Source organism: Pangasianodon hypophthalmus, chromosome 2, assembly GCF_027358585.1.
Source record: "Pangasianodon hypophthalmus isolate fPanHyp1 chromosome 2, fPanHyp1.pri, whole genome shotgun sequence".
In the NCBI taxonomy this organism is placed as follows: domain Eukaryota; kingdom Metazoa; phylum Chordata; class Actinopteri; order Siluriformes; family Pangasiidae; genus Pangasianodon; species Pangasianodon hypophthalmus.
In genome coordinates, this window is record NC_069711.1 from 13005457 (window position 1) to 13022821 (window position 17365).

General features: G+C 38.4%; 1 protein-coding gene across 3 annotated transcripts in view; it reads left to right on the forward strand.

Moving 5' to 3' along the window:
- Nucleotides 1-9554: 9554 nt before the first annotated feature.
- Nucleotides 9555-17365, forward strand: part of phc2b (polyhomeotic homolog 2b (Drosophila)) — a 30079-nt gene continuing 22268 nt past the window's right edge. Inside the window, exon 1 of one of the 3 annotated variants that reach the window (XM_034297989.2) lies at nucleotides 9555-9780. Coding sequence is in view for 1 of the 3 variants with exons in the window: in XM_026921042.3 (XP_026776843.1) it covers nucleotides 14878-15056 (179 nt within the window). In the remaining 2 variants the exon portion in view is untranslated. Of the gene's footprint in view, nucleotides 9781-13892; nucleotides 15057-17365 lie in introns of those variants that run through there. The other 2 variants (XM_034297980.2, XM_026921042.3) reach the window with 2 other exon arrangements.

Here is a 17365-nt window from a genome sequence, read left to right on the forward strand (position 1 = left end):
GTTACTGTTTAATTAAACATATAGAGAAAGAATCCAGACTAAAATGTTTTCTCAGTTAACAAAACTGCAATGCAAAACAATTTCTGTTACTGTCCAGATATCCAGCCTTCTATATATAGTCATCTGTTTTCATCCTCTCTTCACAAATATCATGTGGTTACATTTGCATCAAAGAAGTTTTTTCCATTACACTTCTTGGTGTATATGATTTAATCTGATGTCTCATGCTGAGCCTATTCAGGAAGGTCTTAAAATAGTCATACTTGTTGTAGAAAAAACACACTGTGGTATTCTTGCTATGTGTTGCATGCCATTTTAATCATTCAAACTGCATTTGTCACCACAAATACTCCCAAAACCGAGTGAATCCTGTCAGTCTTGTTTTGAATCTGGCAAGACTGTGGTGTTTAAACATTTCTTTCACATTCATTAATATTCATTACTGTTCCATGGAGTTCTGCCACACTGGAGGTTTTCCTTCTAGCCCTGAGATATAACACTTAACTCATATCCAGTTGCTAACAAAGATTTTGATTTGTTTGTTCAGCTGTGTTATTCTCTTGCGGAAAAAAAACCCAAAACTTTGTAGATAGAAGATCTTCAGAAGTGGGGTTTGGTTCTAACCCTGCTTATTTTCTACCAAAGAATTGTGCTAAACACATCGAGGATAAAATCCTTGTTCCTGTCATTCATATTATTTGACATGTAACGATCTTAAAGAAGCTGTAGGAGTAGAAGCTTTTTAAATAATTGTTTAAGATGATTATAAAGTGCTAGGGCAGGCAAGCATCCTCATGTGGGAAAGATATGCCTTTTTATACTTTAATTATCCTCTTTGATTTAATTATGATTACATTTAATTTGACAATTTCCACAATAGTATTTGATGTCAATTTTGGCAAACTATTAAAAAAGATGCTTTCTTAAAAACACACCATTGTACTATATTTTTGAAACGCTCATACAAACACACCCTCATATTATGTCATATGTCATTTTTTCTCAGTTTATCCTGAGTTAACCTCACACCTGTCTGTGTCCTGAGAATGGTATTTGACACGTAGCTCTCTGCCAGGCCTCAGTGGCATTGCTGAGCAGGATCAGACCTGCTCCAGTTGGAAAGCACCACACAACATGCCAAACTAGAAAGATCAGGGACAGTAGATGGCCTCACATAGAGTCAAACTGTATATCATATAACTGTAATTTTGCCATGGTGTTTTCATAAGGCCTGCCATTCACAGCATGTGGACAAAGACCCTGAAAATTTTCAGGGCTAACTCCCTAGAGATAGTTCCAATAGTTCCAATAGGCTTGATAAATCTGAGCTTAAACAATATCAGTACACTGAACTGGTTAAATTTTTGAACTGGTTAAATGGTTTGCATAGCCTAAAGCTGATATGCCAAACTTCAAACCTGCAGCAGCAGTGAGGCATTAGAGAAAGAGGAATGTGGAACAAAATGAGGAATGAAAAAACAGGAAATAGCAACAAATATCTGAAAAGGAATAGGAGGGTTTTTAAAAACAAGACCTGAGGTCTTTGAGATGAAAGAGACAAGTAGTGAAAAAGGAAAGGTGAAACAAGAAGTGTGAAAACTCTAAACCTTAAAACACATGACTCAGGACATAAAGTTGAAAGAACATGGGCATTAAAGTGGAAATAAAAAGGAAACAAGTGTTAGGCTTGTACATATTTGGAGATATATTAGAATGTTGAACTTCGTAGATCAAAATGACCAGTGTAATGTCCTTAATAAAGATTAACTGCACCATGGCAGATTTGTACTCGGGGGATTACTATTTTTTGTAGGTGTCTATTTATGTCAGAAAACACATAGGAGACGTGAGTTAGCTTGGCTGTTCAAGCAGGAGTGCAATTGCACAAAGGATTTACATATAACTACTGTAATAAAGCACGTAGTGTTACAATGCACAAAAGTTAGAAAAACAGGAGAACTGGGAGATCTAAGGGTTATGGCATAAAGGTCAGGTTTCCATATATAGAAATTTTCAACAGAGCATATCCAGTTGTTATACTTTATCATAAACTAATGATAAATGTAATACAGTACAGCTCAGTGGTGAGGTTTGAAGCTTAGGCAATTATCATTGAGCTTGTATGTCCAAAATATTCCACATTAAACTGGGTGATATGGTGTAAGAAGAGAATAACATGGTCTGCCATTGTAAATAGCTGTGTATGGCAGGCCTTATAATTTTACATATTCATGCATAAAAGATGAATCTGAGAGAGTCTGAGCTAATAATACAAGCTGCACTCTCAATTTCTCTGATAAGAGATTTAAAAAAATATATTGGCAGCAAAAAGAAGTATTGCCAATGAAAAATTTTTTAATGACAAAAGCATAAAAAATAAAATGTAAAAAATGTTATCTGTGAAAATAAAAGTATAAATGCTAGTTTCTTTATCCTGGCTGTGAACCTGTGATCATAAAACTTCTAAAATCCAAAAATGTTTGAGAAAGGGGGATTAATTAAAGCTGTCTTGAGTCTTCATGGGCTACTAAGCATTTTTAGCAACTTTCAAGATATGTTGAGCTTTACAACAAAATGGCAATGTGTTAAAAATTTGATGTAGAAACAAAATTATACCAATCATATATGCAGCATGCAAAGAACAGCAAACAAAAAAGCATGCAATATTTAAAAAAATACCTTGTTTTCCTTTTTGCCTTTTAGTGCAGTTTGGAAGAAATAACGCTGAGAATTTAAGCTCTAATTTCGATTCTCTAGAATTTTTGTGTCTCATTTTTTTGTCTCTAAATGTGACTGGAGTGTCAAAAGCATGTTTTGAATCCACAGCTGGAGATGAAGATTGGACTAGATTGATGGAATAGAAACAGAGAAGGGAAATCAATGAAAATAATAAATGTGTGTTCCTGTCTGTTTAGGCTAGACTCTCACTGTCGGCTTATGATTTAAAGCCACATTGAACAAATACAAACTATATTACGAGATGTTATAGGAAGCTTAGTCATCCCTAAAGGTCAGCGAAGTTCAGTTATATCTGTGGAGTGAGAGTGTACGTTTTCTGCAGGTCACACAAGGCACTATAAATTGCAGACATGCTTTGTGGGTCCCTTTACATACCTCAGCTGTTTATACATTGATACTCATCAGGCATCGCATGACAGGTTGGTGACCCTGTTGGTAACGTGTGTCGAAGAACAAAAAAAATACTGTAACATCAGGAAAGTGTGATTACAGTCCCACTAAGTTGCAGCAAACTTTCTAGTTTTTCATTCATCCATGAATTCAACTTCAGTAACTGCTTTATCCTGGTCAGTGCTGTGGTGGAGGCAGAGCCTCTCTCGGGAACACTGGGAGTGAGACAGGAATACACCCTGGATGGGATTCCAGTCCATCAGAGGAGACCATGCACACACCCATTCACTTTAGAGTAGACAATCCTCCTACCAGTGTGTTTTTGGGAGTTAGGCATTTGTTTCTTCTGGGGTTCTAGTTTTTGATTACTGTAATCCAGGGGTGTCCAATCTTATCAACAAAGGGTCAGTGTGGGTGCAAGTTTTCATTCCACTCAAGCAGGAGCCACACCTGATTCCACTTGTTTAATCAGTTCATCTTGGCTTTCAGTAGACTCAGGTGTGGTTTCTGCGTAGTTGGAATGAAAACCTGCACCCACACCGGCCCTTTCCGGATAAGACTGGACACCCCTGCTGTAATCCATTCCCTACGGAATAAGGTAAGAAACTTTATTTACATTAGAAACTGGAAAACTATAGATAGCCCCAGGCAGGGCTTGAAGCCTTACATTATCCCTTAAACAATACAGATGCCCTCTTGTCTGGTCTGTGTAATAACTGTATTTTATATAGCCTCCAGGTTATATATAGTACTGTCTCAAAGGGTCTTAGGTGCCCTATTTTTCAATACAAACTTTGTTATAGATTTTTATTTTATGACTTCTACATTATTGATTCAGTACAAAAACATTTTAGAATTCAAAACATTCGTTTTCCAGCACAAAATTAAATGTTACAGAAAGTTTTTCGTATGTCAGTAAAGAAAGCAGCATATTACACAAGAGACACTTTTCAGACAAAAAACATAATGAAAGCTGCTGGGTTTTGCTGCAAAAATACGAAGCAAGTGTGACAGTCAAAGTCTCCAAAAGAGCTGTGGCTGGTTCTGCAAGATGTTCAGTAAAACTTACAGCTCATTTCCTTATAAAACTGCACTGGACACTACTCTTTAAAATAAATAAATAAATAAATAAATAAAAAAAAGCTTCATCTCACCAAATACTGACTTTGTTTCATTTTTTACTGTTTATTGCACTTTATAGTATTTTTTAAATGTAGAAACATTTAGTTTCATTATTTCTGAAGGCATCTTTTCTCTACAGCATTTCTTTACAGCAAGACTTTTGCACAGTACTGTGTATGTGTACCTGCAGTATAGTCATAGGTCATGAGACTGGTATCTCCCCAACTACGTGATAAGCTTCAGTGAGACACTTTTGACTCATTACCACTGTAATATAAATAAGTGGGTTTTAGGCCATGTTTGGGTTCCATTAGTTCCATGGCTCTTGGGCGACCCCTGTGGAACAGTACTTGTGGTGGCTGCCTGCAAAAGCTTCCGGCAGTTTTCAACCTGACACAAATTTTCACGTCACTAGAGATGGAGCGATCATCGGGTACACTCTCAGAAAAAATATATAGCTTTCAGGCAATAAGCATTTGCTACTGGGCTTCTGTAACTTTAATTGGAAAAAGAACTTGAAAAGTAGAGAATGTAGTGTATTTTCACCACTCCATAATACCATTTACAGATGTCCCCTCCGAAAGTATTGGAACAGTTTTTTTGTTCCAATTCTTTTGTTTTTGCTATGCATTGAATTGGGTTTGAGATCAAAAGATGAATATGAGAATGTCAGCTTTCATTTCCTGATATTTACATCTAGATTAGGTGAGAAACAGTACTGGAACAGATAGTCTTAAAGTTAATTAAAGTAAATAACACTTAATATTTGGTTACATAGCCCTTGCTTGCAATAACTGCATCAAGCCAGTGACCCACTGACATCACCAAACTGTTACATTCTTCTTTTGTGATGCTTTTCCAGGCTTGTACAATAGCTTCTTTCAGTTGTTGTTTGTTATGGGGGGATTCTGCCTTCAGTCTCCTCTTTAGGAGGTGAATCCTTTCTTCCTCCACACTTTGGCCATTCTATCACTTTGGTAGAGGTTAATATTGGTTCCAGAACCTTTGTGGCTCATCTCTCTATTTCTTTGCGAATTCCAGTCTGGCCTTCAGATTCTTACAGCTGATGTGTTGTTTGCATCTTGTGGTATGGCCTCTATATTTCTACCCTTGAAGTCTTCTTTGAAAGGTGGGTTGTGATACCTTCAGCCCTGCCCTGTAGAGGTTGCTGGTGATGTCACTGACTGATGTCTTTGGATTTTTCTTTACAGCTCTCACGATGTTTCTGTTATCACCTGGTGTTCCAATACTTTCAGAGGGGGCTGTAAATTAGCAATTATTAGCAGTATGCTAGTTAATTTTACCACCTCTGTTATGCAGAAACACCCATGTATATGCTTACTTATAGACATATACACTCACCATCCACTTTATTAGGAACACCTGTACACCTGCACATGCATGTAATTATCTAATCAGCCAACCATGTGGCAGCACACAGGATGTTTTTTGTTTTTTGCGCCATTCTGTGTAAACTCTAGAGACTGTTGTGTGTGAAAGTCCCAGGAGATCAGCAGTTTCTGAAATACTCAAACCCGTCTGGTACCAACAGCCATGCCATGGTTAAAAAAAGGCATAGATTTTCTTCATTCTGATGTTTGATGTGAACATTAAGTGAAGCTCATTACCTGTATCTGCATAATTTTTTGCATTGCACTGCTGCCACATGATTGGCTGATTAGATAGCTGCATGAATGTGCAGGTGTACAGGTGTTCCTAATAAAGTAGACAGTGAGTGTAGCCCTCTATATGCTTACATATAGGCCTAAGTTGTGTGTAACTTATAGTCATCCTTGTTACATACATGTTAGCGCCAGATTGTTTAATATACTCTAGCTCCAATGACAATGATTTTATTTTATTTTATTTTATCTATAACTGAGGTCTAAAACTTACAATGTTTAAAAGTGTAGCATAAAATAAGAAGCTGCTATTTAGCTGCTATGAAATAAGAAGCAAATAACATCAATAAGAAAACGATCTAATACACGTACTTTAATGAAATTCTCACTGGATCAGTTATGTAATAATCACCATGTCCCCATGTAATAATGTGATTAAGTAGACACTGAAGAGGACCCTCACTATGATGTTACCATACTTGTGGTAACATCAACATCATCATTGTTGAAAGGTGTGAATGTTATATGTGTGTTTGATAAGAGGTGCTGTTATTTTTTTCTTCTTTACCCCCTGCATCTAATAAAATAAAATGTAGTTGCACAGACCTGCCTCAGTGACAACAAGCAAGCAACCTCTCTGCATGAACACAAATTCTTAGCTGAGTGGGGTATCTATTCTCCATTCCTTTGGTCTCTGGCAACAGCATGAGCTGTCTTAATTCCACTGTATAAACATACTTTAGCTTCTCAAGATAAAAGATATGGAAGAGGAAATGGAAAAGTACTAGTAGGGGATCAGATCAGATTGTATGTAGCAGAAAGAAAAATGACTAAAAGGCTAGAAAAGATTAAATCATTAAAAATTGGATGGTGAGCAGATGAATCTAATGAAGAAAACTCATTTCTCAGAAGACAACACTGATTTGGTTGCCTATTTAAAAAAAGCCATCTTATGTGACATTTATACTGCTGCAATGACCCAATATACCGTGATTGTATTCAGTACCTAAAACGGGTATTAAAAAATTTATAATTTGAAAAAATTATGTAGTGTCTTGAGTTAGAAGGATTTAGATCATTTTAAATACTCAGTTCAAACTAGATGGTTTGAAAAACCTTAAAAAAAATTTCTCACTCTATGTGAAATGAACTCAATGCTATTACCATTAGATGGCAGTCTGTATACAGTGTATAAAGCCACTGACCTACTTTTGGTCCTTCCAGTCACACTACCATTCAGATTCAAGAGAAAATGTAGGTAATACCTGCCCTTAGCATGGAGCAAGCTGATTTGTATGAATGAGTAATGCTTTTTTTTTAAGCAGAGTAATGCTTTGTATGCAAGTGACTTAAACAATCCAGCCTTTGCGCTGGTGTTTTTTTCTTTAAGGTCAATAAGGTGAAAGTCTTGGCTGTTGTTCAATGCATGTACATACCCATACAATTTTTTTTTCCTTTTTCATTTTTATTATTATCAGCATCTGTTTCTCTTGTTAAAATGTTAATATGATATTCAAACCTTGCCACTTAATCAAAGACTGTTAAGCATATAAAGAAAAGACCCTCAGCATCGCAGAAGACATTTCTCAGCAGCATGACTGTACCAGTGGGATGAGCATGGTGCACAGAGACCCCTCACCCCTATAAATATTTCATCTGGTTTTCTATGAATTATGCATACTCTATTACATCCCCACATAATATGATGCTCACGTCAATTTGGAGGCCCATTGCTCCTCCAGTTGACGACTATCAAATCTACCATGCAGGTGACATGTGATCCTGTGGCGAATGCCCCCAGCCTCCCACCACGGGGCCTATGGGAATTACTGCCTTACTGGAAAGGAGGTTAAGGCAGCGGATCACTGTGTCCGGAAGCCCAGTATCTGGGGAGCTGTTGGGGACTATATAATTAAGTACTGGTCAAACAGAATATTACAGATGAATTATTCAGCATTACCATAGTGATGACTGCAGTCCTTTATTTCCATTTTATATTTATTGACTTTTATTCAGCTGGAGAATTCAGCTATTCCTGTTGTGGTGCAATTTGGATTGTGAGGTAAAATGCATTTACATGTACATATATATGTACATTTACAACATTTGGAAGATACCCTTTCCAGAGCAATTTTGTAGTCTCCATCAAAACTATATCCTCATGCTAGTATAAACAGGTCAGGGTCTAAGAATATTATCAAGTAAAAAGGAGGAGTTAGCACAGCAAATAAAAATGTTTTATTTTTTGGAATTAATTAATGCTGTAGGCTAACGTTTGCTGGTGTGACTTTGCACACTTTCAGTTCCAATTATTTGAAGAAATAATGTGGAAAATTAAGTTTCTTCTTTGAGTGCCTGATTTTTTTCACCTCACTTTTGGATGGATAACAAAAATGATTTAAGGAAGTAATACGCATAGCAAAATCTCCTGTAACACACACACACATTTCCGCACAGACAGACATTAGGTCATAGTGGAGATTTTTTTAAATGTCTCACACCTCCCCCTCATACACATAAACACAGACACACAAGGCCATCGCCCTTAGGACCAATCAAATAAGATAAAATTAGCCCTTCGACCAATCAGCTTAACCCTCAGACCCCAAAGCCTGCATTTTAGTGTGATCTTTATACCCCATTATTTGAATATATTTGCATACATTGAAACACACAGTACAAGCAGCCCCTCCTCCAAATGCAAATTGTAGGCCACACTCCCTTATATCACATGTCAAAGTGTATGATAATGCAGAATAAAACAATCTGCATTATTGCTGAGGAATTATGGGAATTGTATTAATATTGTCTTCATTACCATTTGTCATTTTTTTGTATCTGGTCCTTGTCAAACAAGTTCTTTAGCCTTACAGATTTTATTAAACAAATGACTTTCATAACCCCGACATAGCAAAAATATCATCTCAAGGCACATAATATATATCACTTAAAGTGTGCCAGAAAAGTGCCAGCACATTGAATTATAATTATAATTATAGAATTATACTTAACAACTAAATGACAGCACAGTAAAGGTGGAGAAATTAAACAATCAGTACAAAAATATATTTAAATGTTCTATGAGCTACTTTTTACTGTGAGTAGAAATTTTAAAATGAGATCTGAGAAAAGTATTGTATTGTATTGTGACATTTATCAGTATTACATAGTCATATTAAACACCACTTACAAATTATATTCAAGCAGTTTAAAATGTGCAGCAATGCATATAAAATGACTGTGCTGTGGCATTAAAGCTCCAATTCCATGCTTCATGTGTTCATTCTGACCATGTTGTAACAATAGACATTTGATTTCTACTATTAAATCAAATATGTAAAAACATATGTTAAAAAAAAAGATGAGAGTATATAGACTCAGGCTGATATAATTTAGTAAACATGAAATTTATCCATAGAAACATCCCACTTTTATAAGGTAAAAAAAAAATCCTTTGAATATTTTTTGTATTCTCCATAGCAGAAGTGTTTATTTTGCATGTCCTCAATGCATTTGCATGGCCCATCAAAGCTTGCTCATTTCAAGCAAGGCGCCATAAAAGCGCCATGCAAGGGTTAAATCTCTTTGTGTTGCTATGGTGACTTCCACAGACTAGCAGTGCTGCTGGACTGACAGGCACAGAGGACAGGAGGAAGAAGGAGGGGTTTCGGAGGAATGGGTGGACCGTAGTGCTACATTATGCCCATTGATTGGCTGGAATTGGGTCCCATGTGACCTTAGGAATGCTAATGCCTGGATTCCCCTCACCAACCCCCTCCTGCTGCTGTCTCTGGTTTGTGGCGAGTGTACAGCAAGAGAACAGCCCAGAAATGGTGTAGGAGAGCAGGAGAGGAGGAAGAAATCAAACCCAGGGAGGGACAGACAAGGCCTAAGGCTTAAGCTAAAGGTAGGTCAGTCTTGGTTTATGTATAGGACTTTTCATTTCCATAAACCTGGCTCTAGGGTACTCATGGAGTATGTGTGTGCATATATGTATGTGTGTGTAAGTGCGTGTGTTTGTTTTCTCGACGAGTGCCAGCATGCTTCCAGGCTCTTTTGAAAGGAGCGAGCTCACCAAATCTGACAGTTTGATGGATGTCATTGGAGCTGTGATGCAAGTGACCCACTTCTGGGAAGTCACTATTTTGGAGTAGATATGCCTCTCTTAGATCCTAAAGCTCACATCAGACCATGGTATATGCTCCTGCTTCTTCATGCATGGAGAAGAGATCAGGATGTGCTGAGGTTTCTAGATCAGTCTTTGCACCTCTGTATATAGAGATACTGAGAGCGAATGGGACAGTAGCAACATTTCCAGATTATGAGGTTGATGCTGAGTTATTTGAAAGTTGGAATCCTTTAAGCCCTATGTGTGAGACAGCCACATGGCTAGCATCAGGGGTCATGGCCGGGTCCCATCATGCCTATAGCACTGTAAACGCATAGTACTCCAGGTTGAATCCATTGCATCCAAAAGACCATGATGCACTAGTCCTACTGAATGTTGATATATTTTCTCTGGCAATACTGAAGTGGGTTTGAAGCCAAATTACAACTCAGCTTGAAAAGAATTAGAAATATGCCTTGACCCTGCCAATCCACCAAAAAACAACTGCACTTTATTAAAGCAGGTATTTTGTATCTGGACCAACAGGTTCTGTTGAAGTTATATGTAGGGACCTAGAAGAAACTACTTAGATTTAATCTTAGCCTTGTTCTTTTTACGTCATATTCATTTCTTATGCAAAAATATGTCAGTTGATCTGCTGATTGTTTAGGTAGTGCAGCACATCTGTATAAAATGTAATTTGAATCACTGATTTATGCTGGATGTAGCCAGGCTTCCATTCTTTTCCACTGCAGTTCTCCACTGAAAGTGCTTTTATCTAATAATCTCACTGAGCTCATGGCGTCATGGCCGAGAAGCTCAGTGAGAGAGACTGAAGGTTAATTGCAGAGGGACTCAGGCTTTGTGCACTAACTGTAGACTACATGAAGGAATTAGGAGTTCAAATGTCTATCTTTTAACCTGGGGTCAAAGACTAAATCAATGCAAGAGAGAGAGAGAGAGAGAGAGAGAGAGAGAGAGAGGCAGACAGACAGAGAAACAGAGAGAGAGATCAAAATTGTAAAAATAAGATCTCTTTGAATGCATGGCAACAGGGCATCAGAAGAGAAGTGCAAATGTCACACATTCCCAGCGGTAGACCAATCAGTAGTGTCTACACCTTGTGTCCTCTGGCTGCTGTTTAACTGACAGGATCTTCCTGCTCCAATGTTTACATTCTCTTATTGGGCTACAGCAGTGCTCTGCTCTCCATGCATCCCAGCGCTCTGACATTAACAACGGAGGCTTCACACTCAAAGAACATTGGCTGACATTTTCCAAGGTATTGCAGCCAGCACAAGTGCTTGTGTCAGCCAGCATTTGTGAAATGTGTGCTGCTGTCCTGGGAAACCTGGGAAGGCTAGTGGCAGAACAGCTCTACTGACCATGAGAAGTACTAAAAAGAAACCCAAATGTCTAAGATTTTTATGGTGACAGCAGAAATGTCAGGAATATGTTTTTGTCTTTGTTTTTTTGTCTAAGGTTACTTGAAATTCATAATGTACGAAACACAGAATAGAGAACGAGAATTCATCACTGGTTGGAAGAGAAGAATAATCAATTTACTGCATATCTAAATATTAGAACAATATAGACATACAGAACTGCTCTATAGAAGTGTTTCCATGTGACACACAATATAAATTTTTAAAAACGTCATCACATGGTTGGATACTGTTCACAATGGACTGTGCCATCATTATCATTGAAGCAGTTCTGGCTATGAAGCATCCACCCTAGCGGTCCTTCCACCAGGTTCTGAGGTCCATAGGATCTTGTTAGTGCTCGTTATAATCTAGTCAGCATTAATAAAAATGAGGAGGCCTCTGGTAACCCATCTCAGGGTATACTTTATTCATGGCTTTCTCATCCAGACTCCATCAAGCTCCCCTACATTGATCTCTGGCTCCCATGAGATCCACAAATTCGCTTGAGAATACATTTCTCTGACTGTATAAGCTCCAATTCCTACTGAGTAAGGAAGCAGGGGGATAGCAATTAACTAAGCCTCAAGGGGCCCTGGGGCAAAGTGAGGCATGGGGACTCTTCCCATAGATCCAAAAACACATACTATTGCCCAATTAAAAAGTCAAGAAAAAGTGATTGTCCAATCAAGGGTCTATCAGTTGTCTATAATATAATAATATGCATTACAGAACATTTAAAAAATTTTATAATATACACTATAAAACATTTACTGGTCCATTATGCCAGTTTATACCACAGCATTTTTGAATTCTTGAATCTGATTGGACAGAAAGTGTTGATTAATTTTCTATAACAGCACAGCTCTGACAATAGTGCTGGCTGTAATTCAAATATTACCGTGCTTGTTCTAAGACATAACCATTTCTATAGTTGTTGTGCACAGAAAAAACCTGTACTCATTGATATGGTGAAGTTTTCTGTTAAGAGACATTTATTTAACATTTATAGAAGAAGTCTTGGGTGTCAGTGCTTGGTAGCAGTCAGTAAGGTTTCCTCCATGGGAGAGTCCTCAGGACAGAGGACTTTGCACGTTCTGGTTTCTCAGTAACATGACAAGCTGCATTTTTTCTCTTAGTATCTTCAAGAGAGAGAAAATAGAGAGGCTGATGGGGGAAATATTGTTTATAGCTGCTATAAAGTGATACTGTAAAACTGATAACAGGAACTAAGCTTAAATCCACAACATTAAATATGACTATGAATGTTTAAAAAGCATGGTGTGTAATTCATTAATAAATTTTAAAAAATTTAATAGTTGGCATATCACCATGGTATAAGAAGAATAAAACACTTTGGGACATGCTGTTGGGATGTTGGATTCTGCATCACACCACACTGCCATGGATAATTTTCCTGTAACAGTATGCCCTGTTGTGTTTTTTTTTTCCTTATGTACAATATAATAAAAGAGTCAGCAAGCAATGAATCATTTTGATTTCACTATGGCTTACATCACACTTGTCCATGTCACGGCCTATCCATGACCTGCTCTTCATAAACAAGCTTTTCATATATGATGAAAGCCATGGCCTGAGATGAACATTAAAGTAGGCACACAGAGTGTCTGAAATGTTGCAGTGACGTGAGTAAAGAGCTCAGCACCAGTGATCATCATTAGCGTGAATTAGCACCACTTAAGAGCACATCATCATCAGTCTGCTACATCACCAGTAACAAACATGGCACGACTCATGGTGCAATCCCTAATGAGGGGATTTAAGGCTTTAATTGTATCTTCAGTACAATTTCACTAACTTACTACCTACACTGTGATGGCAAGTCCAAAGATAGCAAAAACAGAACTGGCTATTTCTCCATGTCTCTGTGTTTTGTCTACCATGATGTCCTCCCTTCCCCCACACACTCGCGCTGACTGGCTGAGTGGGTAACTAATGTGGATCAAACCCAGAGCAGACAGACAGCACTCCCCCATCCCATCTCATCCTGCAGCCTCATCTCTGTCTCTATGCCTTCTCTCATCATCTCTTCATCCCTTTACCTACCTCCCCATCCTTCTCTCACTCTCCTTAGATTGCTTTTTTGTCTTTATTTTTTTCTCATTCCTTTCCACTTTTTCTCCAGTCCTCTCTCTCTCTCTCTCTCTCTCTCTCTCTCTCTGTTCACATCTTAGGTTTATTGCTTTTTCCCCCATTCCTTTCAGCTTCCATACCTGGTGTATAATTTTTCTCTATCCTGTAAAGCTCACATCTGTTTGCCTTTGGTTTATCATATTATTCATTAGTTACTTTCCCTCTATCAGTTCAGCTTCCATACCTGGTTTATAATTTCTCTCTCTCCTGTAATGCTCACATCCATTTGCTTTTGGTTTATCATATTATTCATTAGTTATTCTCTCTGTATCATTTCTCCATTTTTTCTTCCCTTCCCTTTCTCTGTTCCTCTATGTTCATTTCCATCTCCCTTCTTGATTCTGTCCATATACCCATTCTCTCTCTCTCTCTCTCTCTCTCTCTCTCCATCATCCTTTCCACACTCCTCTGTTCTAATTTATCTCCCTCCACCAGCAGCTAATCTATATGCTAATAAGCAGACTGCAATCAATGACGTATATGTCTGCATGACTGCAATCAATATGATATTTTCCTCACATATGAAGGAAATTTCACAGTGACACTAGCAGATGTAATTCAGAAAGAATAAGTGGTTCAATTTACCAGCCCTTATAACAAGATCCACTTTCCTCAGTTGAAGTCACGAGTATCCTGTATAATTATTTTCAATTTGAGACACCTCCTCAAAGTAACCATTATTGACCACTGAGTGTGCGGTGCAACACTGATTGATATTCCCGCAAAAAAAAAAATAACTTGACCTGTTAGTTTGAGAGAGTTCACTGCACTCTCGCCAGTCCTTCTTTCAAGGAATAGCATGTCTGTAATTGCATCACAGGTGCCATAAACCTATTGCAGTGATGTTAAGCAAGAGGAGATGTCACTGAGCAAAAAAATTATTTATGCGCAACCGTGTGGATTTCCTTATCCTTCTAAAAATAGTTTAATCTTCCATTCTTAATTTAGCCACAGCCCCTTCCCCTTTCACATATTACAGCTCATCAAATTATGACATAAACACCGGGGACACTCAGACTGAAACCTGAACACCAGACATCAAATAGTGTCCCGGGATCACATTTACCGTGAGCTCTCTCCTGGAATTGGCCTTGTCCCTACAATTTGGCAGCACCATCCTCCGCTGCTTCAATTCTGTTAAGGGGGTTGGTGATGCTTATGGAAAAGGATAAAAATCATTATCCTCATCTTCATTAGAGGAGATCCAATCGTCCAATCAGCACGCAGCTCTGCATCCGGAATTCCGAAAGGCACCCCCCGTTGGCTGTCGCTAGGAAACCACATAATCAGGGTGGAAAGAGGCAGAGGGCTTGCATGCATGCTTGTGTGTGAGAGGGAGAGTGTGAGTTGGCTGGGACGGCGGATGCTCGTTTTGAGGAGGCAGGACTGGGATACTCACACATGCACGCACACACACATACGCGCGTCAGACAAAGAAGCGACAGGCTCCCGGGGGATGGGGCTCACCACAGGAGCGCGTGCTGGCCCACAGAGGAGGTAGGAACTGAGCTTTGTCTGCGAGATGAGCTTCTTTTCTCTTCACCTGGATGTCTCTTTATGGTTATTTTTGCTGCCATTTTATTTCATCATTCATCTCTCCTCAGACATCCTTCAAACTTTCCACATGCCTCACTTTTTCATCTGTTTGCATTTCACAGTCATCCAACTCAATTTGAGTAGTAGTAGCTCAAGCAGACTACACTTCTGAGTTAATCTTTATCTTAAGATTGACTTAACTGGAGATGTCTGCATCATGTTTGTATCTCTCCGCATCCTGAAATCAGCCCAGCACATCAGCTGTTAGGAGGATGAAAGCGCAGACTGTAGAGATTGGCTTGATGCGGCATCACTGTGCTGGGCTGGAGTTACATACGATGAGCTGTGAGCATCTGGGTAGGCTGTCTGGTTTTACACCTGGAGGAAGTGGAGCTTAACTCAGCGTGACAGCTCGCTCCTCACCAGCAGATCTGCAGAAACACAGAACATAAACACAACAGATGCTCAATATTCTGTGTAAAGATATTTATCGATTTGGGTGCTCTGGTTTTCATTTTGGATGACAAGATGTTTTGACATCTCTTATAGTACTTTAGTGTGTGTGATTTTATTTATTTATCTGTTTTTGCCTGCAGGTTAGAGATGTTTCTCTGAAGGCATTGAGATTTTTAAAAGAAATTTATAGTGACTTCAAACAAACTATACTGGCAGTGATAATGATGATGATTATGTGTGATGATAATAGTGATGAGAAATGAACGCTTTTCAACTGCAAGAGGCTTCAGCAGAAATCTGATTACTAAACTGGCTATCATTGGTGTTTCAGTGTCTTAATGAAATTTAGAAACCTTTCTTATAAACAGATTTCCACTCTCTTTATCACAATAACACTATTCAGATCATCCTGCAAGTCTTATTTCCCTGCTGTATTTTCAGCCATGTGCAATTATGAGACCCTGTTCTTATATTTAGAATATCTAATTACCATGACTATAATTCATTAACTCCTCATAGTGCAGGAAATTGTCTGCAGGGATATGGGCACATAGAAACTATTTCTCATGTGACATTCCAATTAAACAGTAGAGAGTGGTTGGTAATTTGTTTGAGCTGAAAAAAAGAATGATTGACAGATTGAGAGTGTGGAGGAAAGGGGTTTGTATGAAGTGTTGGTGCTGGGGAGGGAAATATGGTAAGTAGTTTGTAGGCTTAGCCCTCATGTGTATGTGTGTGTGTGTGTGCGCATGTGTGTGAGTGTCTGTGTGCGTGTGTGTGAGTTGAGCAAATGAGGCAAAGATAACAGAAGTCATTCAGTGTTCTCCAAACAACCCCATGTCTCCTCCTTCCTCTCTTTCCTTATTCTCACCTCTGGGCTTCAGTAAGGGGAGGTGGGGGCATGCACAATTCTATTAATAGAAGATTGAAGTTAACTCTGTGTGTGTGTGTGTGTGTGTGTGTGTGTACAGACTTTGGGGAAGATAGATGGTGCTTCAGTCCAAGTGGCCACTTCCCATCCATTATCCCTGATTAGCTATGATTATATAGCTATTGTTGGTGTGGTGAGAGTGACTTTGAAATATCTCCCCATCAAGACAGCCATCTCCGGCTGATCGTGTGATAGCTCTGTTCATCATGCCTCTAACAAAACACACACAGCTAAATGCCTAAGAGGATAATGACCAAGCACCAAGAAAATGGCAATTTTCACAAAAACGACTTCTAAGACCCAGTGTCCTGTTGTCAGTATTGAACAGCTGTAAGGCTTGCACTGTGACCCTGGCTAGTGAGGTGAATGTCCAGAATTAAAAGCAGAGTTTTCTTTCATGGCTGCTCAGGTTTGTTGCTGTAACATGAGACATCTGAGGGGAAATGTTTACTGAAACACAGTTCTCAGAATTAACTCTTTCTGGAAAGAATTACAATTAAAAGCTTACATTTTTTAATTGTCATCATACAAATATCTTCTCAGGCTCACATCTCAGACATGACTATAGCACAGGCCTCACATATAAACCTGCTATTCATACTTTTTCCCCCCTTTTTTTTATTTTTAGTCTGAACCCACTAGTCTATTTGGACTTTTTTAAATCAAAAACTAATAAATAATCTACTCAGTTTGTAGATTTTTGTGATATTAATGTCGGAATATTCCTCAAATGCTGCTGCTTGCTTCAATCTACCTCAATTTGTATCGTTTTCTGTTACACCATACAGAAAAGTACCAAAAGTCAGAGATCACCCTTTTGTTTTCAATGAAATAGCTATTCAGTACTTATTCTTAAATATGTGGTGGCAAACAATAATGATGG